At 47.4% G+C, this 26,912-nt stretch overlaps 1 protein-coding gene, 1 long non-coding RNA gene and 1 pseudogene across 4 annotated transcripts in view; 2 read left to right on the top strand and 1 right to left on the bottom strand.

The window, feature by feature from the left end:
• Positions 1–6,276: 6,276 nt before the first annotated feature.
• The window catches only part of EFNB1 (ephrin B1), a 73,769-nt gene continuing 53,133 nt past the window's right edge, over positions 6,277–26,912 (bottom strand). Inside the window, exons 3-5 of the mRNA XM_081178847.1 lie at positions 16,954–17,046; positions 14,053–14,181; positions 6,277–12,111 (exon numbers count right to left, since the gene is read on the bottom strand). Of these exons, the coding sequence (XP_081034973.1) occupies positions 11,723–12,111; positions 14,053–14,181; positions 16,954–17,046 (611 nt within the window). The 3' untranslated portion in view covers positions 6,277–11,722. The remainder of the gene's footprint in view (positions 12,112–14,052; positions 14,182–16,953; positions 17,047–26,912) is intronic.
• Positions 12,351–13,825, top strand: LOC308578665 (protein S100-A6 pseudogene; annotated as a pseudogene). Its single transcript has 2 exons — positions 12,351–12,411; positions 13,012–13,825. The product of its transcript is annotated as a protein S100-A6 pseudogene (transcript).
• Positions 18,655–21,238, top strand: LOC308578513. Of its 2 annotated transcripts, none has more exons than XR_014003972.1 (2): positions 18,655–19,759; positions 19,796–21,238. It is a non-coding gene; the product is annotated as an uncharacterized lncRNA (long non-coding RNA). The 2 variants fall into 2 exon arrangements; XR_014003973.1 differs by having other exon boundaries at positions 19,793–21,238.

The raw sequence follows: 26,912 nt of genomic DNA, 5'->3' as shown, positions 1-26,912 counted from the left end.
ATGCCTAGCAGCTGCAAATAACCCCTTTCCCCCTCTAATGTGTCTTTCTCCCTGGCCACCATTTTATATCTCTGCACTCATTCCAGGGCTCGTTGTGGGGTGAAAATGGGAGCAGCCACAAAAATGAAATAATGAAATTTTTTGCAAAATATATATATTCTATGTGGGCCTTTTCCTTTTCCTGGAGGAAGGAGGGAAAGAAACATCTCTAAAATTCTAGAGTGTTTTCCAGAGGAAAGGACTTTCATGGGAGGACTTTGCCCAGCTAGGGAGCCTTGCACAGTGGACATTATTGAATCATGGAATTATAGACTTGGAAGGGACCCCAAGGGTCATCTGAAAAAATGCTCTGCAATTTGGGAATCACAGCTAAAGCAATCATGACAGATGACCACCTGACCTCTGCTTAAAAGCCTCAAAGGAGAGTCCACCACTTTCCAAGAGAGTCTGTTCCACCATTAAACAGCTCTTCCTCGCAGGAAGTTCTTCCTTTCTTGTCATTTGAACCCACTGGGTCCTCTCATCTGGAGCAGCAGAAAGCAAGCTTCTTCCATGTGACTCAGGTATATGAAGATGGCTCTCATGCTCCCACAGCTGTTCCTCATAAGACTTGGTTTTCAGACCCTTCGTGATCTTGGATCACCCTCCAGCTTATCAATATCCTCCTTAAACTGGGGCACCCACAACTGGACACAGTACTGCAGGTGGGATCTGACAAAGGCAGAATACTATGGCACTAATGCTTCCCTTGATTTGGACACGATACTTCTCTTATGCGGTCTAGAATTGCATTGACTTTTTTTTCTTTTTTCTTTTTTGCTACTGCTGCTGCATCATACTGTTAACTCATGTGAAGCTTGTGGTCTAACTAAGACCCCAGGTACAGATAGGTAGCCGTGTTGGTCTGCCATAGTCAAAATAAAAAAATTCCTTCCAGTAGCACCTTAAAGACCAACTAAGTTAGTTCTTGGTATGAGCTTTCGTGTGCATGCACACGAAAGCTCATACCAAGAACTAACTTAGTTGGTCTTTAAGGTGCTACTGGAAGGAATTTTTTTTATTAAGACCCCAGGATCCTTTTTCTATCTGCTGTTGACAAGCCAGGTGTCCTCCATCTCACATTCCTGCAGCTGGTTCTCCCTGCTTAAGTGGAGAACCTGACATTTGTCCCTGTCGAAAGCAGCCTTGGCAGACCTAAGGAATATGTGAAGGCAAGTATGATTTTTGTCTAATTATATTGATATTTTAGCAACCCCATTTTTCTTTCTTTCAGCTCATTTCCTTTTATGAAGTAGAGGAGACACTAGATATTAATATTATCTATACTGCATCTGCTGTCCATCAAAATGTGATTCACCATTTCTCCCGCATTGTGTTTGTTTTATCGTTTTCTAAACTTTGTGCAAAATTGATAAGAGAGTATTTTTTTTAAGAAGTTTTGTTAGTTTTGGCCCAGTTCTCCAATCTGTTAAGGTCCTCTTGAATCCCAAATCTGTTTTCTGAGGCATTACATAGTTACCCCTCTCAGTTTGGTGTCATCTGCAAATTGGTTGAGCATTCCCTCAATTCCTTCACCCTAGTAATTTATTAAGATGTTGTACAACAACGGGCCCAGGACAGAACCTTGTGGAACCCCTCTTGTCCCTTTCCCCTCCAGGATGCTGAGGAAAACCATTAGTTTGGGTTCAGTTGGCCAACCAGCTATAAAGCCACCTAACAGTTACCTCATCTGGCCCACGTTTCTGACACACAGCAGGAACCTGCTTTACACGAAACGAATGTGGCATCTTATATTCCCTCAAATCCTTTCCACCAAGATTGCATGTGACAGAAAACTCAGCCTTTCTTCACATCTTGCGTGGTGACTGCCATATTAATTTCGCATGCAAGAGCAAGCAGAGGCATGGGGGCTCTTCTCTGGATTGGTGTCACCAGAGACAGAGATGGATCTGGAGTGGAGGTGCGGCATATGCTGAAGCAGGAGCAGAGGGCTGTTTACATGGCACAAACATCCCACTATGAGACAAAGAACCGTCTGTAAAATTGCACACCTAAAAATATGGGTTATTTTATATATATATATATCTCCTTAGAATCATAAAATTAAAGAGCTGGAAGGGACCCAAAGGCTCATCTAGTGCAACCCCCTGAAATGCAGGAGTGTAACATGTAGTCACATCAATTTTTCTCAACCCATAAGGGAGCAGCAAATCCAAAAATTCATATAGTAAGAAGTTTCCTGCTCAATTAGGTCAATGGCCCATCTAGTCTGGAGTCATGTTTTCACAGTGGTCAACCAGATGTCTCTGGGAAACCCACAAGGAAGACCTGAGCACAAAAGCCCTGTCCCCTCTTGCAGTTTCCAGCAACTGAGATTAAGCATTGCTGCCTCCAACTATGAAGGCAGAGCATAGCCATCATGGCTAGTTGCCCTCAATAGTCCTCTTCTTCATAAATTTGTCTAATCTTCTTTGGAAGCCATCCATGTTTGTGGCCCTCACTGCCTCCTGCAGAAGGAAGTTCCATAGTTATCGATGCACTGGGTGAATGACTTTATCTTTCCCGAATCTTCCAGCATTCAGGTTCCTGGGATGTCCATGAATTCCAGCACTAGGAAGAAAAGCTTTCCCTATCCCCTTTCTCCAGGCTATGTGTATTTTTTGGAATTTTTATGATCCCCCCATTCGACTTTTTTTTCTAACCTAAAAAAGTCCCAAACACTGCAGCCTCTCTTCACAGGGCAGTTGCTTCGCCCTCTGTATCATTTTGGTTGCCCTTTTCTGAACCATTTTTTCCCCAACTCTGCAACATCCTCTGGATGCTGAGGCAACCAAAACTGTACTGAGTTTTCTAAATGTGGTTACACCATATATTTCTATAATGGGGAGTCACTTTGCCCCCTTGATCATTTTAGCAGGCTTTTCCTATCACCACTGCACCTTGCTTTATCGTCTTTCTGCTCAAATACTCACGGAGAGGCACAATTAAAATGCGAGAGACAAATGATCCTTTAGGGATCTTAAAGTGTATGCAAAGGGCCACAAGAAACTCAAAAAGTGCCCTATAGATGTTAATTGTTGCTGTTCCCAAACCCCACTATGCAGAGTACTGCCAATTAGGCTACAAATTATTTTCCAGGCCCAATTCAAAGTTCTGGTTTTGACCCTTAAAGCCCAATGCAGTTCAGGACCCCAATATCTTGATGACCATCTCTCCATCTTCTCTGGCCTCTCTAGATCTGCAGGGTGGCAGCTGATGTGCTGGGCTGCTGTCTTGCCTTGGTAACGGACTGGATGAGAGCCAAAAAAACTGAAGCTCAATGCAGATAACACAGAGGCACTGTTAGGGGGTGGTTGGTTGGTTGGTTGGTTGGTTGATTGATTGAATGGATGAATAGGAGGTTGCCTCCTCTTGATGGGGTTACACTCCCTCTGAAGGAGCAGGTACATAGTTTGGGGATACTTCTGGATCCACTGCTGTCGCCTGAAGCTCAGGTTGGCCTCAGTGGTGCAGAGTGCCTTCCGTCAGCTTCAGCTGGTGGCCCAGCTGCACCCCTATCTGAATAGGAAGAGGCTGTTGTTAACTATGCTCTGGTAACCTCTACTGCAACATGTTATACATGGAGCTGCCTCTGAATATAGTTCAAAAACTTTGTCTGGTGCAGAATTTGGCGGCCAGGTTGCTCACTATACAATGCCAATTCTGGCCTGACTGCACTGGCTGCCAATCAGTTTCCAGGACGAATTCCAAGTGCTGATTTTGACCTTAAATGGATCAGGACTGCAATACATCAAGAACTGCATCTCCCCATATGAACCAACCCAGACCATGATCATCATCTGAGGCCCTTCTTCATGTGCCTCTTCTTCAAGACCTGGAGGAAGGCAACATGAGAACGGACCTTTCTGCAGTGGCTCCCCGATTGTGGAATGTTCTCTGGGGAAGCTCGCCTGGCACCTCCATTACTTATCTTTAGGTTACAGCCAAAAACATTCCTTTTTCATGATGCCTTTGTGTGCGTAGGATGCTTTAATGTTAAGGGGACCCCCCTTTAAAAATGCTGGTTCTAACATATATATGTGCTTGGATTTTGGTTGCTTTTTTTAAAAAAAGGGTGACTAATCATAGAATCATATAGTAGGAAAGCACACCAAGGGCTCGTTTAGTCCAACCCCTTGCAAAGCAGAATTCACAGCTAAAGAATAATAGAATTGTGAGTGTAATCTCCAACAGGTCATCTATTCCAACCCTTGCCATGCAGATACAACAGCTAAATTTAATATATATTCCTTGACCCAGTTTCTAAAGGAGAACAACAACAAAAGACACAGAAGACCACCAAATTCCATAGGAAAAAATATTTTATTAAACAATATATCAGGCTCCATCATGGCACCAGGGAATCAAAATCCCGTTATTACTGATTTTACCAGTGACAATGATGTTATGATAACTGGGTGAGAACAGTGTGTGTGTGTGTGTGTGTGTGTGTGTGTGTGTGTGTGTGTGTGCATTGAATGAATGTCTACAAAGTGACAAGAATGTCAAGGAAAAATTAAAAAGATCTAACTGTTCCATTAAGTTTGATGACACCCATAGGGCCCCCAGCATTCCCTGAGCCCCTGGCACAGAAATCTGACAATGCTGGAAGCCAGGATGGAATCAACCAGTGGCAGCCTAAGTTGCTGCATTCTATGCCCCCCACCCCACCCCCAGCATAAAAACCCAGGGGGGAAACCCTTCTGTGAGGGAGGGGTATTAAACTAAAGCTTCAAGTTCCCCTACCGCCTGCCCGCCCGCCCCCAGTGAAAACATAATGAGGGAAATCACAAAAAATGGGAACTGTTTTTTTAAACCTGCGTCCCACGGGGGGAGGGGGCTGGCTGGATGTTGCAAAATTAGGGTGGTAGAGTTGGCAGGGGTGGGCCACCCACCTGGACCACCCAGGCGACTGAAGGAGACTCACATCCACGGGAAGGAAAAAACAGAAGGTAGCATTTATCACAAAACTGCAGGGTTGGATGGGTCCCAGAGGGCAATCTGGCCCAACCCCCTGCAATGAGGAATCACGGCTGAAGGTGGCATGGGATGAGGTGGCTCACGGAGGATGTATGTGGATGGGTGCAAGGCATGGCACTCTCTCTTGAGAGGCTGTGTGTACTAACACAGTAGACACTCAACCCCCCTATGAGATGGGCTGGTTCACGTCTCTGAAAGGTCAAAGATGCTGGGCTTGGAAGCGTGTGTGATGCTGTGTAGATGGCTAAGCTTTTAGCACACGCTAACACACACTCCTCTCTCAGCCTCATCGGCACAGCCTACCTCCCAGGGCTGGCGTGAATGAAGGGGATTCTGCAGTCCCAGGCGGGCATGGCTGGTGATATGCTTTGCTTACATGCAGCCGGGGAATTGGGGGGGGGGGACTAGCTGGATGCAAAAAGTGCTGATTCAGGGAGAAGAGGAGACACTGTACTTAAGAAGAGACCTTGGCTATCAATTACCAGAATTCAGGAGCATTGCAGCTTCACAGTGCTCATTCGCACAGGAGCGGAATAAGGCTGTGGCCATGACTTCTGCTCTCCCAAGTCTGACCTGGCAGGGAATGTGACCAGGACACAAAGCCCTATGTTGGAATTAGAGAACTGTAGGAAGGGACTCCAAGGTTCATCTATTCCAGCCCCCTGACCACTAGAAATTGTGCAGAGCCAATTTATTTCTGAAGGGCAAGCAGGGAACCTAACAATTTCAGGGGGAAATGAACAGCATCCTAAAGGAATTTCGGCTCCAGGGAAGGCTGGAAATATTTATGAAATGGCATTCCAGCCCCATCCAAACTGGCCATCCACTTCTGCTGGGGGAGGGGGGAGAGGACTGTGACAGATGAAGGACTCCAAAATGAATCTGAAACAACCAGAGGTTTTGTTTGCCACCCAGAGATTGCCAAATGGTCAGTGCCCATCCCATGTCTCCTCTCCTCTCACACAGAATTGTAGAATTTGAAAGGGCCCCAAGGGTCACCTAGCCCAATCCCCTGCAACACCATCTGATGATGCCCTTTTTTTTGCACTGGGACTGTTTTTTCCGCTGTGGATTCCCCGCCTGGCTTTTGGGAGGGTAGCACGCAGGCAATGACACCCCATGTTTGATGGATGAACCCTGCTAAGCCGGACTGCAGCATGACAAAATGTTTTACACCCGTTCTTATGTGTTATTTTTTTTTTAGGTTCTTATTTGTTTTGTTTTTCTAAGAAAAAGCAACCAGAAAATAATACAGAGTTTATACAAAACATCTTTACATTATATTTTTTTCCAAAAAAAGACTAGATATTTACACAAAATAAAACCTCAAAAATACAGAAAGAAATGTTCTTCTGAAGGGGCGGGGTGGGGAGAACAACAACAAAGAAACTGTTTTAGGACCCATTAAGTCAGACACACGCAAAAATATCTGATCCTCCTCCTCTCCCCCATTCCCCTTTTTTATTTGGCTGCCCACAACTGGATGAGTTTGTTCCCTTTTGGACGAGGACCAAAACTAACCTTGGCGTTGGACCCGCCTGCAATTGATTGCGCACAAACCAATGGCGACAAGTGATGTCAGGAAAGATCTTACTGATTATGGTGGCAAGGATCACGGACAGGAGGAGGGGGAAATTCCCTGAAAAGTCAGTTTTATGAAGGGGAACTGCCTCCCATGTCATGGTGGACACGTACGTGTGTTTGACGTATTTCCCTCTATATGCAAAGATGAAGAATATGCAATTTCCACGGTTTTCTTACAGGAAATCAAGTTTCTCAATGTAGCACATTCAAAGAGAGTGATTTCAGTTCCGTTCAGCCTGCCATTTCATACCTTCCTGTTTCTTGTTTGCCTCCCCACACAGGATCTGCTATCTAAGAAATGTATCTATAAACCCCCCCTTTAAAAAAAATAGCAAAAGAAAAACCCTGGCCCCCTTTTTAAAATGTCATTTTGAGTCTGACACAAACTCTCCCTGACTTGGAAAACAGTGTGATGACATGGTAAATCCAGCCTGAATTTGGTAGTCCTTGATTTCCAAAAGTCGCTGAACAGACCCTGGGACCCCGCCTGACCTGCCAGTTAAATCAAGAAAACGGACAGATGTACTTGTCCAAGGCAGTATGATTCGAGAAACCAATTTGTGCTGCAGGGAAGGTAAGAAGCAAAATGCAAACCACAAAACCTTAGGCTGAAACCAGCATCATCCCTTCCAATCTAGACCTGGGGTTGGCATTTCCTGCAGATATATCTACCACCCATGGATGGCCCACGGCATTTTGCCGCTTGAGGCAAAACAGAAAACAGGTGTCCCTCATGCCATCTCCTCCACTGCTGCTGGAGGCGGTTTGGAGAAGCCCCAGTGAGTGGAAGATGAAAAGGGATGGAGAGAAGCAGGGGGGGGGGCAGCAGAGACGATGGTGGAGGTGGGAGAGAAGCAGAGGAGATGGGTGGGAGTGCTTCTCTGGGCTGAATCTGCTGTCCCTTCCCAGCCTGCCACCTGAGGCAACTGCCTCACTATGCCTCATGAGTGTACCAGCCCTGCTACCACCCACATTCTAAGACAGAGGGTTCTCTCCCCCCAAACAAACACACACTGCTTTGAACAGCCTCAAAGGACCCTACATTTGTGGCACCAAGAAAGGGATCGTTTGTATTAGGAGGAATGGAGAGATTTTCAAAAAAAAGAAAGAAAGAAAGAAAGAAAGGGGGGAAAGCTTCAATTCTTTTTTTAAATAAAAAATAATAATAGCAATAACAACAACAACAATAATAAAAGAGACTGTTGGTTATTTGTGGAGTCCTGAGAAACCTGCCTCCTTGGCTGATCTCCACGGAGCATGCCTGAAAAGTGCAAGGTTTACCTAAAGCCCTTAAGGGGTTTCCCACCCACCAACAGCTTCCGGATCCTGCATAGAGATGGGGGGAGAGTCAGTGCATTGGGGGTGGGGGCGGGGGGGGGGGTGAAAGGCAGGAAGAAGCCAAACTGCATTGGGCATGAAGAAGGTGCAGCTGAAGTAGCCCAACTGGGGAGACCTCAAGAGATTAGCTGGGTGTGTTTGGGTGTGGGTGTGTGATATGTGCGCCTGCTCAATTCTTCCCAAGTCCATCAAGCCTCAGATTATTGCCTTGAGCAGGAGTTTGTATCAAAAGGGAAGGAAGAGAGGGTTTAAGGGCATAGCATGCTGGCAGCTGTAACGGGGGTGGAGGGCACCCTTCTGCGGTGTCTCCAGCTCCCTTCAAGGCCTTCTGAGACCACCTGGCCTAGTCAGTTTGAAAGCAGAATCTACCTATGAAGTGGAGAAATAAGGCTTCGATGCAAGCAGGGAGGGCAGGCAGCTACAGCCTCAGGGAAGCATGGGTGCTGGGCCCATAGGTGTGATGGAGGAACGGTGTTTGTGTGTGTCTCTCTCTCCCAGAGTAGTGGGGGCAAACCTGGGCCTGGGCCTGGGGGCGGGGCGTTCCTCCTCCCCTACACAAAGTAAGGCCTCTGGCATGACAAATTCAACCCAACAAATTGAGGGCAAATGGCTCTCATTGGGGGGGGGTGCCCCCAAACCTTTATAATGTCATAGCCCAGTTGTGGATCAGGCAGATTGGGTGTGTTAGTGATCAAGTGGAATGCAGGGCTCCCCACCCATGGAAAATGTGCTAACCCATCTGGAGACATGGGACATGGGGACAGGTTGGTGGGGAGGTGTCTGTCGCCAGGCGACAAAAGGAAAAAGTTGGAGCAGGGTCTTTGATTGGCGCTTCTGCCCTGATCTGAGCACCCAGCTGGGAATGCTGGTGTGATCAGAGGAGGAGCTGAGCCCCGCTTCTAGTGCACAGCAACAGGGGCCAGGATTCCCGGAGTGCCAGCCGACCATCAAGATTTGTTCCCTCTCTTCCGCACGTGAGGCAGCCAGCCACGGGACAGGCAAGATTCCCCACCCCAACCTCCAACTCTCCTAGGGGTTCTGGAGGCCACGGCTGCGGTTCCTTCCACTGGGGATGCGCCTCAAAGTCAAGAAGTCTGACTGCAATGGGCTTCGGCTAGAAAAGCCATGTTAAGGTGGGCTCTGTCCTATTGCAATAGTATCTCATAAACTCCGTGCCCCTAACTGGATCTGCTGAAGCTTGCTGTAATGCTCTTGGTTCCGTGTTTTATTTAAAAGCTGTTCCCTCACTTGGGTAATGAACTGGTGGTGGAGAAGAAAATTCTTACCACACCCTGGGCAAACCAGAACCTCAGTGCTGTTGCTAAATGGGCTAGTGGGTGACATCAGTGATGGGCTCTCTCCCTTCCATACCATACGGGGTTTGCCTGAGGGATGACGTGGTCCGAAAGTCTTTTCTGACAGATTTTTTTTTGGGGGGGAGGTGTTGCTGGGTTTAGATACAGACCTCTTGTGAGAACGGATAAGGTGACGGCTTTCTCTCTCTCTCTCTCTCTCTCTCTCTCCCAGCCCCCTCTTGGCCTCAGACAACTGGCTTTTGTCACTCAAAACCATTTGAGACTGAATCGCCCCTCCAGCCTCAAAGTTCGTCAACTCCTCTGAGCTCACTGCTTGCTGGACACAGCACGCCAGCAATGTTGGGACGCCTGAGAGAAGCGCTTTTGCACACCTCAAGGCAGCTTCTGTGGAACAGAAAATGATTAGCTGCACAGGCCTGCACATGCATCCCTTTGTTCTCACAAAATCCCTCAAAACTTAAAGCAGACTGCGTCATGTGGCATTTTAATTGGTGCCAAGAACCAGGAAGCAACGTGGTCTTCAGTGCTGGAGCCCCCTGCCTCTGAAAAAAAAAGGTTGTTAACAGTCCCTATCTGTACAACTTCCGAGAGAGATTAAGGGCTCATCCACATTTTTGCTTGACACCGTATTTTGATCGTATCATGTACCGATTCATTCCCTCAGGTCTAAGAGCTTTTCTCGCCGTTCTGAGGCTGTACCTTGTGAAAATCCGGTCTTACCCAGTGAATCAGATCTTATCAGATATGTGGAAAATCTGAAGAGGGATTTTGCTTACCTGAGCTTCAGATCAGCGGGTGAGATTGGATTTTCGCAAGGCACAGCTGTGGAACAGCAAGGAAAGCGCACAGACACAGGGGAATTAATCGGGACAAGATGCATTCCAAATAAGGGCCAAGCAAAAGTGTGGACGAGCTCTAAGAAGCAGGATGAGGACACTAGAAAGGGTAAAACAGTGGGCTTGATTCCTAATGCCTAGGGTCACTGGGTTAGAGAGCAGGTGCAGGCCTCACTGTACAGTGGTACCTCGGGTTACAGACACTTCAGGTTACAGACTCCTCTAACCCAGAAATAGTACCTTGGGTTAAGAACTTTGCTTCAGGATGAGAACAGAAATCGTGCTCCGGCTGCGTGGCGGCAGCTGGAGGCCTCATTAGCCAAAGTGGTGCTTCAGGTTAAGAACAGTTTCAGATTAAGAACGGACCACCGGAACGAATTAAGTATGTAACCAGAGGTACCACTGTATTGGTTTTTCGTCCATGGAAAACGGAAGTGCTGAACTTTGTGATTCTGCTTTCCTTGCGGCAGCAAAACATGCCTTGCAAGCCAGTGGCTCAGATCTCCCTGAACGGACCCTGCACAGGCGGAAGGTGGCAGCCCGTGTCTCGGACAAGATACAAGGCAGCAAGATACAAGGTTGCCTAACAGCCTGGAGGTGAGGGCTCTTTCCTGTTAAGGTTCCTTTCCTGTTCATTACAGAACCTGGGCCTCTTTGTCTGTCTGTCTCTCGCTGACTACTGCAGACCTTTATTTTAATTTTTTAAATCTTTTTTCTGTTTTCTAAACCAAAAATAAAGAAGACAGACCTAAACCGGAGAGAGACGGCGGGGGGGGGGGAGGGGAGAGAGAGAGATGCTCCGAACGTCCAAGAGCAGAAGCTCAAAATGGCAAAGAGGGTCATTGGAGGAGAGGGGTGGGTGCCTGTTTCCAGGGCCCTGGTGCAGCTCCCGGCTGGGGGAGTTATGTGTGTAGCAAATAGTTAAAAGAAGCTTGGGAGGCTGGCGGCAGCGACTCTAGAGTTCCAACATTCCACGACTTCAAAAGGAAGTTACAAAAAAGTTAAATGTCGCAGGAGAAAATCAGGAGCAGACACCTTCCCTCGCTTCGCAGGTTCTCCATCTTTGCCACACTGGCAAACAGCTCCCTTTCCCAACTTATCCTGGAGACCAGGTTTAAGGACAGCTGACCTGGCGTGCACAAACACACACACATTTACACCCCGCCCTGAGAACACCTGAAATCATAAAAGCTTGGAGTAGTGGAATCGAAAACAAAAAGGGGAAAGAGTAAGTGACGGCGACGGCAACGTTCCCTGGACATGTCCGAAGAGCGAGGGGAAAAGGCACAAAGCCCAAGCACGGACAGTGGTACGTGCTGGGGGGAGGGTGGCGGCGAAGACCTCGGCACTCCCGAGGCAGGAGGGTCTGCTGGCGAGGTCCTTCTTCCTCCTCCTCCTCCTCAACTACAAAATCTCCGAACTACAAAACTAAATTACTGGAGAAGAGGGAGAAGGGCGTGAGGGGCAAGGGTGCTCTGCACTTCACCGTGGCAGCGGGTGGACCGCCTCCCGCCCTCTGCCGTGCAGTGCAGTCGCAAGCACGTTTCGAGCAGGAGGGGTTCCTGGCAGAGGCCGCCCTGCCCCCCTGAGCCCCAGTCTCTAGAAAGCATTTCCAAGGCTGCTGCTCCCTCAAACCTTGTAGTAAATGTTTGCCGGGCTCTGCGGGGGCATCTCCTGGACGATGTAGACAGGGTGCCCGTAGTCCCCGCTCACTTTCTCGTAGTGAGGGCAGTAGTTGTTCTCTGTAGTCCGCAAGGGGATGATGATGTCGCTGGGCTCCGAGCCGCCGCTGCCGCCGCACTTGGGGCTGGCCAGGGTGCTGAGCGACAAGGCCTGCGCCCGCTGCTGCGTATGCTTCCGGTGGCGCTTGCGCAGCTTGATCAGGAGGACCACGAGGAAGATGATGATGAGGATGAAGATCACGCAACCCGCCCCGATGGCGGCGAAGACAGCCACCTTGGAGCTGAAGAAGCCGTTTCCCGGGCTCTGGCCATCCTGGCCGTCCTGGTTGACGTGGTCTGGGGGTGCGAGGGGAGGAAAGAGAAAGATGGGGGGAAGGAAACTTTGGTGAATTGGCTCTGGGCTTGGAAGAGGTTTCTAGAACAGCAATCAACCTAAATCCACTAACCAAACAAAATTAACCTTAGCTATCTTTAAAAGAAGCTGGACTTATTTCGAACCGAATTCATAGTTTTATTATAAAGTAGCATGAAAAAATGCAAGCTCTGATACCCTTAACAAAGTTTTGTTAAACACAATGGGGGAGGATATGTGGCTTTTTGACATGGGAAGGGTTTGTGTGCCAACATCTCATTCCAGTATCTTTTTAAAGAGCTGAATTGATCCATCAGTTACATTAAGCAATGTAGAGTGCAATTTAAAAACTAATCCTCTACTACCTAATTGTTGGAGGGGATGTAATAAACTCAGTACAGGCATCCCCTCCCCGCTAATCTGCATCCTATTATGTTTCAAAACCTCCAATTAATCATGGAATTGTAGAACTGCAGTCAGAAGGGACCCCACAGGTCATCTAGACAAACCCCCTGCAATGCTAAAGGATCACAGGATTGTGTGTTGGCAGTAGGCCACAGTCAAAGGGGCTGCAAATTTGTTGTGCTGGATTCGATTTGGGGTCTTGCAATTTTGACGAGCTCATGTTTGTTTGTTTTTCTTTTAAAGGAAAGGAAGTTACTAGTTGTCATGATTGTGTGTGTGTCATTATATTACAGTTTGTCAACAAAACTATTACGTATTACCCATCCTTGTTTCTCAAGAAGAAAAGGAAAAGGAATGAAAGAAAAGAAAATAAAATGGCATGGGGGTGGGGAAGGATCATATAAAATTCTATAGTGCTGTGAATGAAGTAAAAGGAAACTTAATTGTCATTTCCATTGTCATTTTTTTATGCTTGTGAGAACTAGTATCTTCCTTTCCTTTAAAAAATACCCCCTGCCTGATCACTTTCCCCTTCTTTTCCTGCCACCCAGCACCAAGCCCCTCTTCATTTCACACCACGGCACACCCTCTTGACCAAGCTACTGGTTTCCTGGTTGCCGCTTTGCACAAATATTAAGGCAAGGAAGGCAGTAAGAACGCTCTTAATAGGGAGGAGCTGATCCAGAAAGCGTGTAGCATTGAAATGAAACTGAGGAAGGCAGAGATCCAGGGACTGATGGAAGATCCGGACTGCAACAGGGACCAAGAGGTGAACTTCCTGGCACACGTCACTTTCCTGGGTGACTTGGCAATGATTTATAATGAAGCTTTGTGTTCGTAAAAGTGGGTCCCAGTGGTGTCATGGTTTGACGTCCAATAAAATTTAAGTTTTGAAAAGTTGTTTTTAAAAGATGAAGACGACCCCTTCCTGAAACCATGGAGAGTCGCTGCTGCCAGTCCATGTAGACAAGATGGAGCTAGATGGATCAAAACTGTGACTCTATACCAAGGCAGCTTCCTATGCTCCTATTTAAATCGGGTCTTTATTCATGAGGACTGGAGCCTTATTTTTAAAAGAAGGGTCATGGCGAAAGCAGCTGTCTCTATTCCTATGGAGAAGTAGCTCAGTGGGGACAGAGCACTTGCTTTGCCTGCAGAAGGTCCCAGGTGCAATTCACAACTGGCATCTCCAAGTAGGACTGGGAGAGAGACCAATACCTGAAACCCTGGAGAGGAGTTGCTGCCAGTCAGTGTAGACAAGGCAGAGTGAGGTGGACCAAGGGTCTGACACTGCAGAAACTGACCGTGCTGAAGATCCTAGTGGGCAAAACCTGTATTTTCATAACTTTATACTTGCAAGGGGCTGGGTGTTTCCAGGAATGAGTACTTTTGTTTCATGGAAGCACTGCACCATGAGGTGCATAGTCTGAAATATCTCCCTGCATCATGGGATTTATAGTCTCAAACATTTCCCTGCATTGTGGGGTTCCTGGTCTGAATCCTACGCTCCTGCTCTGTACCTGGCTTCCCAGGGTCCTCCACAGGTGGGAGCCGGTTGCGTGGGCTCTGTGTGGCAATTTTGACTGTATTGTCAGAGTCCTTGCTGGGCCGGCTGGTCGTCAGCTGCTCGGGCATCACAGCATTCGGATCTAGGTACAAAGACAGAAAAAATCGGGATGATAAAACTGGGCCCAGAAAGAGGACATAATCTCTCCTGCTATGCACCTGGCCCTTTGGGAGGTGAGTACCAGTCCAGATTATTTTATCAGCAGAGGAGCATGCAAGGTTAGAGCATGCAAGGTTAGGTTGCTGCTGGGTGTCATAGATCAGGGAAGTCAAGCAGGCAATATAAATCAGGGAAGTCAAGCAGGTGACATGCACTTAAGAGGTGGAAGGAATCCATACAACACTAAAGGATAGGAGTCTGACTTTTGAGTTTGACCTGCCACTCTAAAATCACATGATCCTATGGCCTCTGTACTTCTAGTCCTCATGACTGCATATTCAATAGCTTGGAGGGCTGTGCAATGTCTGTGAAGGTTTCAAAGCCCCAAAAAGCAACGGGGACTGATTCATTTGGTCTGAATTCTGGGTTCTTAGTGTGCGTGCCATGCCTCATACACCGGTGGCTATATTCCCTTCCCTACTTGATATATCAAGCAAAATCTCACTGAACTACCAACTTTCATTTCAACCTGTTAAAAAAGAAAAAAAAGTTTCAACGATTAATCCTTGGAAGTCAATGTGTACCCATGAAGCTGAATCATAGGGTTGGAAGGGACCCCAGGGGTCATCCAGCCCAACTCCCTTCAATGCAGGAATTGCAGCTAAAAAATTCCTAACAGGTGGTCATCCAACCTCTGGTTAAATACCAACAATGAAGGAGAGTTCACAATTCTGGCAATGAAATTAGGATTTGGTGCAAGCCCAAATATCCTGAGCCACAGTGCTCTCAAGCCCATGGACTTCCGAGTTGGTGGGACCCCCTCTTCTGAAGGAGGCAGGATTTCCAGACAAGGGGGTGGGGAACAGAGGTGGTGGAGGCAGCACTGGGAAAAGTCTGGTGTCTAGTGGCAGATCTGATTGCATGCGGTTTCCATTTGGCAGGTCATCTGGTTCCTCTGCCCTCTTTTCTTTTTTGAGGAGCAAGACAATTTCTCTGCTATTTCAGAAACTGTTGCGGTCTCGCCTCCCTGCCTCCTCAGTGTCCCCTGAGCCTGAGCAAAGGGAGTGTCAGAGAAACAGGAATCTGTTTTTTTGGCTCCTGCAACTGCGGCTGATACTCTAAACAATGAAAGAACACAAGAAGAGCCTGCTGGATCAGGCCAGGGGTGGGGGTGGGGGGCATCTAACGCAGAATCCACTTCTCACAGCAGCCAGGCCCATTATGGGAACCCTGAAAGCAAGATATGAGCACCCTTCCCTCCTGTGGTTTCCATAGCAGCATAGTAATGTAAGAAGAGCCCATCTAGTCTGGCATCTTGTTCTCACACTGGCTGCCCAAAAGCCTAGTATGTGAAACCCCGAGCACAAGAGCATTCCCACTCCTGCGGTTTCCAGGAACTTATATTCAGAAGCATTGCTGCCTCCAACAGCGGAGGCGGAGGAAAACCATCGTGGCAAGCAGCCATTGCTAGCCCTTCCCCCCATGGATTTGTATTTTAGAGCCATCCAAGGAGGTGGGCATCACCGCCTCCTGTGGGATGGAGTTCCCTGGTTTAACTATGTGCTGTGTGGAAAAGTACATGCAGGTCCCCCTATCCGCCCGCTTGTTAGCCGCAAACATAAACACCCAAATATTGCTCTATACACACAGCAGATTCAGATATTTGAACAGCCAGACCTTTGCCCACTTCCTTACTTCCTTGCTTCTTAGTTGGCAGAATCCATTTTCAGGCAGAACCCACAAGGAGGGAGGGAGGGAGGACACAAGATCGGGTGAATCAGGGAGCAGGAGAGCTAAGGCAAATCATTTCTTTCCCCTTTCTCTCTCTTTTGCTGGTTGGCTGCAGCCATTTTAGAAGTCTTCAGCCAAAATACTCTGAGCCTCCTCTTAAGCCAGTAAATAAATGCAGCCGGTGAAGAAGAAGAAGAGAGCACAGGGTTGGGGGAAGTGGGGGGCAGCGGCTGCCTCGTCCTCCTCACCTGCCTGCTCAGAGTGGAAGACTGAATCTGTTCCAGATTCCAAAGTCCGGAGGGAGGAAAGCCTTCGGCTGCTGGTGGGGGCCCTGTTGCTTTGCCTTTTACACATAACTGCCCTTCAATTGCTGCTAGTTTACTGTGTGGCTTTAGCTGTAATCTCCCTCACTCTTGTGAGGTATTCCTCAGATTCCCCAGAGGGCAGGTATGTGCAATACAAACAGAACAATTAACGAAATGAGGTCTTCCTTACGACACCTTGGACACATGCATTAAGGCAGAAGCTCCCACCGACTCCTCAGTATTATTATTAATCTTGTTATTTGCATTCCTAATTGGCTGCTTACATTTGAGCAGGGTGGGTGGGTTTACAAGCATGCACTGTTTTCGGAAGGAAGGAAGGAGCCCTTCTTCCCAGCAACTTTCTCAATCGAAGTTGTGCCTTCAGAAGGAGAGGAGAAACCAGCAGAGCTACCACCCCAGAAGCCCCAGCACTGCAGATTCCCTTCCTCGGAGCTGGCTGTGGAGGCACCCCGCAAGGGTGCTGCAGGATAGAGCGGCCTGCAGACTGCCCTCTTCCCTTGTCCACCAGAAAAGCCCTTGCATGCATGTTAAACCACCCTGTTTTATAGAATCACAGAGTTGGAAGGGATCCCCAAGGGTCATCTAGTCCAACCCCCTGCAAGGCAAGAACCAGGTGCACACAGCCAGTCCCAAGGACCAATTCTTGACCAAGTTCCCGAACCGCAGGAGAAATCACATGTAAAGGATTGGCAACTCACCCTGGCCCACTTTCATTATGATCTTCATGGAGCGTGTCTGGCAGACCCCGCCTTCCCGGTTCTCCAAACCCTCCAGAGACCCATTGGATGTAGCTGCAAAGCAAGAGGAGATTAAGTAAGGGTTAAGGTGATGCTACACACCCCACCCACCCATATTATTACTAAGTCAAATTTGTTTGTTTGTTTACTTCAGAATTTATGCACAGCTTGCTTGCTTTAAAAAACTCTCAAAGGGGTTTACAAACCCATAATAACACCATCAGGGAAAAGAACCTTAAAAGTGACTCTTGAAATTCTTTCAAAACATAAAATCAACAGTTAGCTGAAAACAGAATTAAAAATATCCCTCTGCATTCTACAAAATTAAGTTGCCTTGCCTAAACAAAAAATGTTCCAAAGTGTATAGGTTCTACCACACTAAAAGAACGAATTCTCACATTATGTGACAGCTGTAACGGTGCCAGTTCCGCCGATTGAAGTGGTCAAGTATGTGGGATATGGTGATCTCACAGGTAAACTGGTTCCCAATTCTTAAGGACTTTATCTATTAATAGTAACGCCTTGAACTCAGCCCAGTAGGAAAAACTCCACATAGAGTACATAACTAGAAATGATCGGCCATGCGTTAGAGAAATTTCACATCACTGATTCATTCATCCACAAATGGTGGTGTTAAAAGTGGCAATGCCCCAAAGTCTTTTTGTTTTAGGAAAAAGCTTTTTTTGTGAAACATGCCTTATCACAAAACAAAATATCCCTTTGGATGCCAAAATAGCACCTCTATTGTACTACTCAGAAACGTCTCAACAATTTCCCCATAAGGATCTCATTGCTCATTTGATCGACTGCTGCACAGCTTACTATTTCATGGTATTGCACAACAGAATTGTATAGTTGGAAGGGACCTCAAGGGTCATCGACTCCAACCAAAGCAAAATGCAGACCTGTTTGCAATCAATCAACGCACCTGCAACGCAGGAAAACATGGTTATGGGCCTCTGAGAACAGAACTGGTGGAATGATACCTTATCTTAACAACTGAAATGTAAATAAATAGGCATTTGGTGCTTCTGCAGCAGGTGGGGTGGTTGAAAACGAATTGTTGCTTCTTGCATAAATATGGGAAAATAACATTAATTTTAAAAATGGGGGGGGGGAGAGATGGTGCAAAGGAAGGAGAGATCTCAGGTATTGATCTCTTGCAGGTGGCACCCAAGGAGGCACTGCATGGGGCACAGAGACGCTCACAGGTGTGGTGTGCAAAGGGAGAGGAGGTGTGGCTGGCAGCAGTGGCACTGGCGCTCCAGGGAAAGGTGGATTTCAAATGGTACACCCAAGGGTCATCTAGTCCAACCCCCTGTAATGAAGGAACCACAGCTAAAAAACCCTGACAGGTGGCCACCCAACGACTGCTTAGAAACCTCCAGTTTCATAAAAATTGTTTTCTAAAAAAAAGAAAAACCCACAGGTAAAACACAGAAAACGAAAAACACGTAAAATATTGTTGGAACACTGCCAGGGAGTCAAAGTCCATCATGGCCCCACGTCGTCTCCGGACGTCCATCGATCTCCCGTAGACACGCAGTATCAGCAATTAGCGACACGAGCTCCAGAAATAGCTTGCCACATTCCAGAGCTGATGCACTCTCTTATCAGCAGATAATGCACAGCGAAAGATGCACGCAAGAGAGCATTATTTAACAGTTCAAAAGTAACTAAACCACAACAGAATCGAGAAGATCAATTTATTGAAATAACGTTAGTAAAAATGGCAAAGCACTATTAAAATGCCTTTTCCTTAAAAAGCAGTCAGTTCCCATAAACCCAGAAGAAGGGTTTTGCCTGCTAGCAGAAGGATAGCCAAGAGGGAGCCAGCCTGGCTTCTCTAAGGAGGGAGATCCTAAGTTGCGAGGGAGTAGTCACCAAGAAGGCCCTGTCCCACATCCTCACCAATCATGCCTGTGAGAGAGGTAGGTCTGAGAGAAAAGTCGCCTCCAAAAATCTCAAAGCCCAGGCAGATTCATGAGATACCCTGCTTTCCAGATATAGGTCATAACTATTCCTTTGTATTGTGGCCGGGAGCAGACTGGTAGCCATTGGAACTGTTGCAATAAGGGAGCTGTCTGCTCCCTATAACCAGCCCCAGTCAGTTTCTGAGCACTTTTCAAAGGCAGTCCCACATAGAGTATGTCACAGTAGTCCTGACGGAATGCAATAAAAGCATGGGCCAATTCAGATATCTCCAGTTAACTAGGGCACTGAAGTAGATGGAGTGTCAGGCACTTGGGGTGGGGTGGGGTGGGGTGGGGTGGAAATCTGGGTTCAGATCAGAATCTTGTTGGGATACCTTAAGGTGTAGGAAAGTGATTTTAAAAAACCAAAACAAATCAAAAACCCTGCAATCCATTACAGGCGGCAACCATTTTTGCACATGTGACATCCACTGACGCATACATCACTTTTGGTCCTGGAAAGGGGCGGAACTGGGTTACGCGAGACCACTGATGCACGCAACGACCTGGAACGCAACCCCCGCAAAACACACAACCCCAACCCCAACTCATGCTTGCATTCACAATCAACAGCATACACACATCCATCTCAATTTGCACATGCAGGTCAATATATATGCCATCCGAAAATGAATCCCAATGGTGTCTAAGTTCGTTGAAATGCAGCAAAAATACAAGAAAGAGGTTTTCTTTAAAAAAAAAAAGCAACCAACCACTCGGTCAGCTTTCAATATTATTGTCCGTACTCTCCAGGCTCCAGCAAATGCATCCCAGACACAGAACTAAGGGTGGGAGTGTGCAGGGGGGAGGAGGAGGAGGAGGAGGAGGAGGAGGAGGAGGAGGAGGAGGAGGAGGAAAGGGCCAGTAGAGGCATACAACTGGAATGGAACCCCCAAGGGCAATCTGGTCCAACCCCCTGAATCACTGGAATCACAGCTAAGGATTCCTGGCAGAAGTGCATCCAATCTCTCTTTCGAAAATAGAATTGAGTTCTGCTCATGGGCTTCCCAGTGGGGCATCTGGGTGGCCAATGTGAGAACAGGATGCTGGACTAGGTGGGCCTCCTTTGGTCTGAACCAGCAATGCTCCTCTCCATGGTCTTTTGGTGCTGATTTTCCACTAATGCAGGGGGTTGGACTAGATGACTCTTACCTTCCAATCCCACCATTCTATGATTCTAAGAAGAACTCCACTATATGTTAGCAGAAACTGACCTGTAGCTTTCTGTGGAACAACCTTGACCATTGTATTATGGTGCCCAAAGTTTAACTTGCACACAATCACTGCTAACTCTGACATCCTTTGTAAACCCACCAGTTTTCCAAAGTGGCTATAATTGCAGAACAGAGGGCAGCTCAACTCTCTGTCACCCCTCTCCCCTCCACAATCACCAGTCCAGACCGGAGTAACCCAGACGGAATCTCTCGTTCTTGATAGACTGGACGGAGCCACCATCCACAGACCGCAGACCTCCTGGTTCAGGGAGGCAGGACTAAAACCACAATGCCAGTGCGGTCGACAAAGACTCCTTCTCTGATTACAAGCTCATCTGCTCAATGCCCAGGGAGGGAGAGGCAGAGAAAGAGGGTCACAGAGAACTGGAGAAATGGAGTGGTTCCACCGATATGGACTCCTTCCAAAAGATTTCCCAGGCAGAAGGCAGATCTCGACCAAAGATCTGAATGGTAAGCAGGACTCCCTAGCTGGGAGCAACAGAGAGAGATCAGTTGCTGTTTTGCTCAAAGCAACGAAGTACATAAGAGCTTGCTGAATCAGGCCACTGACCCACCTAGTCCAGCATGCTGCTCTCACAATGGCGAAACACACCAAGAACCTAGGAATCAAGATAGGCTGCCTCTGGACCTGGAGGTTCCATAAGAACATCAGAAGGGTCCAGCTGCTGGATCAAGCCAATGACCCATCTGCTCCAGCATCCTGTTCCCACAGAGGCCAACCAAATACCTTAATGGGAAATCCATAAGCAGGATTTAAGCACAAGAGCACTCTCCCCACCCCCGAAACCTAGGTCTCCAGAAATTGGTATCCAGAAGCATTGCTGCCTCCTACGATGGAGGCAGAACATAGCCATCATGGCTAGTATCCACCAGTAGCCCTCTCCCCCATAAATGTGCCCATTCCTCTTTTATAGCCATCCCTGCCTCCTGTGGAAGCAACTTCCAAAGGTTAACTATGTGCTGTGCCAAGAAGGACTTCCCTTATATCTGTCCTAAACCTTCCAACATTCAGCTTCATGGATGTCCACGAAGTTCTAGTGTTATGAGGGGGCAAAGAAAAAAAATTCTCCATGCCATCCATAAGCTTATAAACTTCTATAATGTTGCCTCTTATTTGCTTTCCTCCAAAATGATCATTTGGGTTGCCCTTTTCTAAACCCTTTCCAACTCCACTATTTCCTTTTTGATGTGAGGTGAAAAGAAATGTGCACAGGATTCCAGATTCACCCCCAGAGCTCCCCTCCCCACCCTGCCCTACCCAATAAAAACGGGATCCGTTCCGGAGCCCCATTCGCAACCTGAGCAGAATGCAACCCGTGCCTGCGCTTGCACGGGTCGCAATTCGCTGCTTCTGCGCATGCGTGTGACGTCGTTTTGAGCATCTGTGCATGCACGAGCAGCAAAACCCGGAAGTAACCCGTTCCGGTACTTCCGGTCGCTGTGGGACGCAACCTAAAAAGATTTAACCTGAAACAAACGTAACAAGAGATATGACTGTATTCAGAATAGTGGTCTGCATGCCCCACCCACTAACGAAGGTAACGACACAATAAAACTCAGGACAGTAGCAGTTGTTTGCACATGTATCCCAAAAATGAATGTGTGAAAAAATAAATATATACACTGATCTAATCTTGCAGCAAAAAAAAAAGATAGACGCCAATGAACGTTGCATTGAAATTACATTTATGCATTTATATTTTATTTATAATTGTATCTATATTTGTATTTTTATATAACTTCTATTTAGCTGTGATTCTTGCATTGGATGGGGTTGGACCAGATGGCCCTTGGGGGTCCCCTTCTAACTCTACAATTCTACGCTTCTATGACCTCAGAAGGTGGTGGCCTTTCCTTCCTTGGACATTTTTAAGCAGGTTAGATGGCCATCCATTGGGGATTCTTTGGCTGCGATTCCAACACCGCACATGTTGGACTACGTGACCTGGGGGGTGGGGGTCCCTTCCAACAATTCTATAATTCTAAATCTAACAACAACAGCATAAGCAATTGCTTTATAAGGTCATTCGGGTGGAAAACAGTAGCTGGGGAGATGGGACGGTGGATTTCTACCATAATTGGCTCACTGCTAGAGCTTCACAGTTTAGCTTTTTTGCTGTACGCTTTTCCTGGTGGCAGAAAAAGGCAGCTCTTCTTGCTAGACACTTCTGTTAGAGGTTGAGATAAAGGACGAAGGCTCCTGAAGGCAGGTAGGGCATTCTTCTTCTTTTTTTTAAGGCTACAGCGCAAGGCATGAAATGAATTCTAGCCAAATCACATGGGTCACTTCTCTTCACTTTCCCTGCTTGGAAGCACCGGGGTGATAATTCTTCTAGACACGGAAAGCGCACAGGGCAGAGGCAGAAGCAGGAGGGAGTGCGCTGGGCCACACAAAGCATGGACATCAGCATTGTTGATGCCTGAACTCGCAGAGCTGGAAAAGGTTCGGAAAAGGGCAACCGAGATAATCGAGAGGATGGAACAATGCCCATGTGGGGGGAGGGTTGCAGCATGCGAAGAAAGACTACAGCGTATGGGGCTTTTCAGTTTAGAGAAAAGGTGCTGGAGAGGCAACATGACAGAAGCTTATACAATGATGACTGGCCTGGAGAAAGTGGAGGGAGAGAAGCCCGCCCACCCTCATGCAGCCGCTTCCTAAAACTGCAACTCATGGACATCCAATGAAGCTGAATGTCGGAAGATTCGGGACAGAGAAAAGAAATCACTTATTCGCGCATAAACTATGGAAGTTGCTCCCGCAAGAGGCAGTGGTGGCCACCAAGCCGGATGTCTTGAATAGAGGATTAGACAAATTCATGGAGGAGGGGAGGGCTATCAATGGCTCCTAGCCACAGTTGCTAGGCTCTGCCTATATGGTCAGAGGCAACAATGCTTCTGAACACGGGTTGCTAGAAACTGCAGGAAGGGAGAGGGTGCTCTTGGGCTCAGATCCTGCTTGTGGGTTTTCCATTGGGGCATCTGGCTGGCCCCTGTGAGAAGAGAGTTCTGGACAAGATAGGCCACTGGACTGATCCAGCAGACACTCCTTATGTTCTCACAAAGAAACCTGCTAAGTAAGCATCATGCTATCATCCACAGAAGCACTCTTGCCTCCCGAGAACTACATTAACGAGTAAGAACATACTACCTGTTTTACAGTGGTGCCTCGCAAGACGAAATTAATTCATTCCGCAAGTTTTTTCGTCTAGCGAATTTTTCGTCTTGCGCAGCACGGTGTCGGAAAAGTTTTGGAAAAGCTTCAAAAATCACCAAAAACCTCAAAAAAGGCTACCACACCACGTTCTATGAGTTGCTCCTCGAAGTCAAGTCGCAACTGTATTAACGGTGTTAAGAAAAAGGAAACAAACTTGCAAAAAACGCAAGACGTTTTCGTCTTGCGAAGCAAGCCCATAGGGAAATTCGTCTTGCGAAGCAGCTCAAAAACCGCAAAACCCTTTCGTCTAGCAAGTTTTTCGTCTTGCGAGGCATTCGTCTTGCGGGGCACCACTGTATTTTATTGCATATGTATGTAGCCCTCCAGGGACACGGGTGGCGCTGTGGGTTAAACCACAGACCCTAGGACTTGCCGATCAGAAGGTCAGCAGTTCGAATCTCCGTGACGGTGTGAGCTCCCGTTGCTCGGTCCGTGCTCCTGCCAACCTAGCAGTTCAAAAGCACGAAGTGCAAGTAGATAAATAGGTACCGCTCAGGCAGGAAGGTAAACAGCGTTTCTGTGCGCTGCTCTGGTTCACCAGAAGCGGCTTAGTCATGCTGGCCACATGACCTGGAAGCTGTACGCCGGCTCCCTTGGCCAATAAAGTGAGATGAGCACCACAACCCCAGAGTCGGCCACGTCTAGACCTAATGGTCAGGGGTCCCTTTGCCTTTTATGTAGCCCTCCTTTTTTCCTCCAAGGAGCTCAAGGTGGTGCACATGTTTCTCTTCCTCCTTTCATCCACACAACAATCCTGAGAGGTAGCTTAGGCCAAGAGGCAGAGACTTGCCCCCAAGGTCACACTCAGTGAGCTTCATGGTGGAGTGGGGATTGGAACCCTGGTCTCTCCCAAGTTCAAGCCGGACACTCTAAGCACTACACCACTTGGGTACCACATAAGAACATCAGAAGAGCCTGAATGGCCCATCTAGTCCAACACCCTGTTCTCACAGTGGCCAACCAGATGCCCCAATGGGAAACCCACAAGCAGGATCCGAGCATAAGAGCCCAACTCCTTTCCTATGGTTTCCATAAAAATGCAAGAGGTTGGATGGCCATCTGTCTGGATTATTAACTGTGATTCCTGCATTGCATGAGGTTGGGCTAAGTGACACTTGGGTCCGTTCCAACTCTACAATGGTGCCATTCCATGAGTGCATCAGTGCAGACTTGCACAGTCCCTCCTCCCCACACACTCAGCGAAACTAAAACTTTGGGGTGGGGTTTGCGTGTGTTATTTCCATCTTTCAAAGCAAAATATGATCTGGGCAGGTTGGAAGATTTGGAACGTAGAACGCTTGGCGAAAGATAAAATGTAAGGGGGCTCTTAAACAGTAAGCTTTGGACAAAATTAAGCATTCTGAGCTGCCTCCCAGGTTCCCTTTAGCAGGTCTCTGTTATGATTTGGGCTCCAGCGCACCATTAACGTGCCGTGGCTGCAGCAAAATCCAAGCTGCTGGCCTTTTTATGGGGCTAAATGACTCTTGCAGCTGTGCAAGCTGTCTGGGTACTTTTAAAGGCGCAGGTAGAGCAGAGGCAAAACGCCACACATCTTTCCCTTTCCTTTGCATTCAGATCAAACCCAACAAAATCATTAAGTAAATCATATGAAATTCTTTCTGAGTTTAGGTCCTACAAGAAATCTGTACCAAAACAGCTGGGGGGAAAGGTATTTCAGACAGGAAATTCCTCTGGGCTCCCGGACCCAAGAAAATAAGAAGAGATTGCTGGGTCAAGCCAATGGCCCATCCAACCTGTTCTCACAACGGCCAAATGGCCCAAGGAATCTAGGTAGACTGCCACTGGACCTGGAAGATCCATAAAAAGAAAGGAAGAGCCCTGCTGGATCAGGCCAATGGTCCATCAAGTCCAGCATCCTCTTCTCATAGTGGCCAACTAGATGCCCCAGTGGGAACTCCACAAGTAGGATGCGAACACTAGAAATCATGGCATCTAATGAAGCCGAATATTGGAAGATTCAGGACAGATAAAAGGAAGTCCTTCTGAGTTAATGTATGGAACTCACTTCCACAGGAGGCAGTGATGGCTACCAACCAAGAGGATTGGGCAAATTCATGGAGGAGAATCACACTATCAATGGCTACTAGCCAGGATGGCTATGCTCTGCCTCCAAAGTCAGAGAGAAAATAAATGTTTCTGAATACCAGTTGCTGTAAACCACAGGAGGGGAGAGGGCTCTTGTGCTCAAATCCTGCTTGTGGGTTTCCTCTTGAGGCATCTGGCTGGCCACTGTGAGACCAGGGTGCTGGACCAGATAAGCCAGTAGCCTGATCCAGAGGGCTCTTCCTTTAAGCAGTGTCTTCTGCTTTGCCCGTTTTAAAGCGTGTTCAACAATTCATTTCCTGGGCTAGATTCAGACATTTGATAGTTTAAATGCCATGCTGACCGTTTTCATAGAACATCAGCCTGCAAGCTATTTAATTAAATATAAATACACTACATTTCCTCACCAGTTGGACTTCAAACACCCTGATGGGCACTGACATTTGCACCTGCCTTCAGGAGCCTTCATCCTTTATCTCATCCAACTGAATATTTAAGGGGGGGGTGCGTGCAAGCAAATACTTTTTCTTGGTGATTTAGCAAATTTTTCATTTCCATGTTCTGCATCAGCTCCAATTGCGTTTCTACATTCTGCAAGGCACCCTGGGAATTTTACCCAAAGGCATGGGATGAATCCCTTAAAACACACACTCACAGAACAGTAGAGTTGGAAGGGACTCCAAGGGTCATCTAGACAATGCAGGAATCACAATTAATTGCAAATGTGTAAAATAATTTTCAACATTAGAATTGCAACATTGCAATCCATTTTGAAAGGACCGTGGCCTCTCAGCTTAGGAACCAGAGATGCTCAAAATGCATTTCGGCACAGACAGATTATTTCTTAGGCAGAAATAATCAGATGAACAACTATATGATGGGGGACACCTCCCTTGACAGCAGCACAGGTGGAAAGGATCTGGTGGTCTTAGTAGAGACTACAAGCTTCACATGAGTCAACAGTGTGATGCTGCAGCAAAAATGGCTCATGCAATCCTAGGCTTGATCAACAAAAGTTTAGTGTCCATATGAAGGGAACGAATAGCAACCTATTCTGCCTTGGCCACACACCACCTGGAGTCCTATGTACAGTTCTGGGCACCCCGCTTTAAGGAGGATACTGACAAGCTGTGCAGAGGAGGGCAGCCAAGAGTTGGAAAGGACCCCAAGAGTCATCTAGCCCAACCCCCTGCAATGCAGAAATCACATCTCATGAATACCTGACAGGTGGCCGGCCATCTGACGTCTGCTTAAAATCCTCTAAGGAGGAGAGTCCACGGCCTCCTGAGCTTGTGTGTTCCGCTATTGAACAGCTCTTACCCTCAAAAAGTTCTTCCTAGTATTTAGTCAGAATCTCCTTTCTTGCAATTTGAATCCATTGGTTTTGGTCCTCCCCTTTAGAGCAGAAGAAAACAAGTTTGCTCCACCTTCCAC

This window comes from Podarcis bocagei (assembly GCF_964188305.1).
Source record: "Podarcis bocagei genome assembly, chromosome: Z".
Classification (NCBI taxonomy): Eukaryota; Metazoa; Chordata; class Lepidosauria; order Squamata; family Lacertidae; genus Podarcis; species Podarcis bocagei.
The sequence above is the reverse complement of the archived record's forward strand: the minus strand, read 5'-3'. Positions and strand labels throughout refer to the sequence as shown.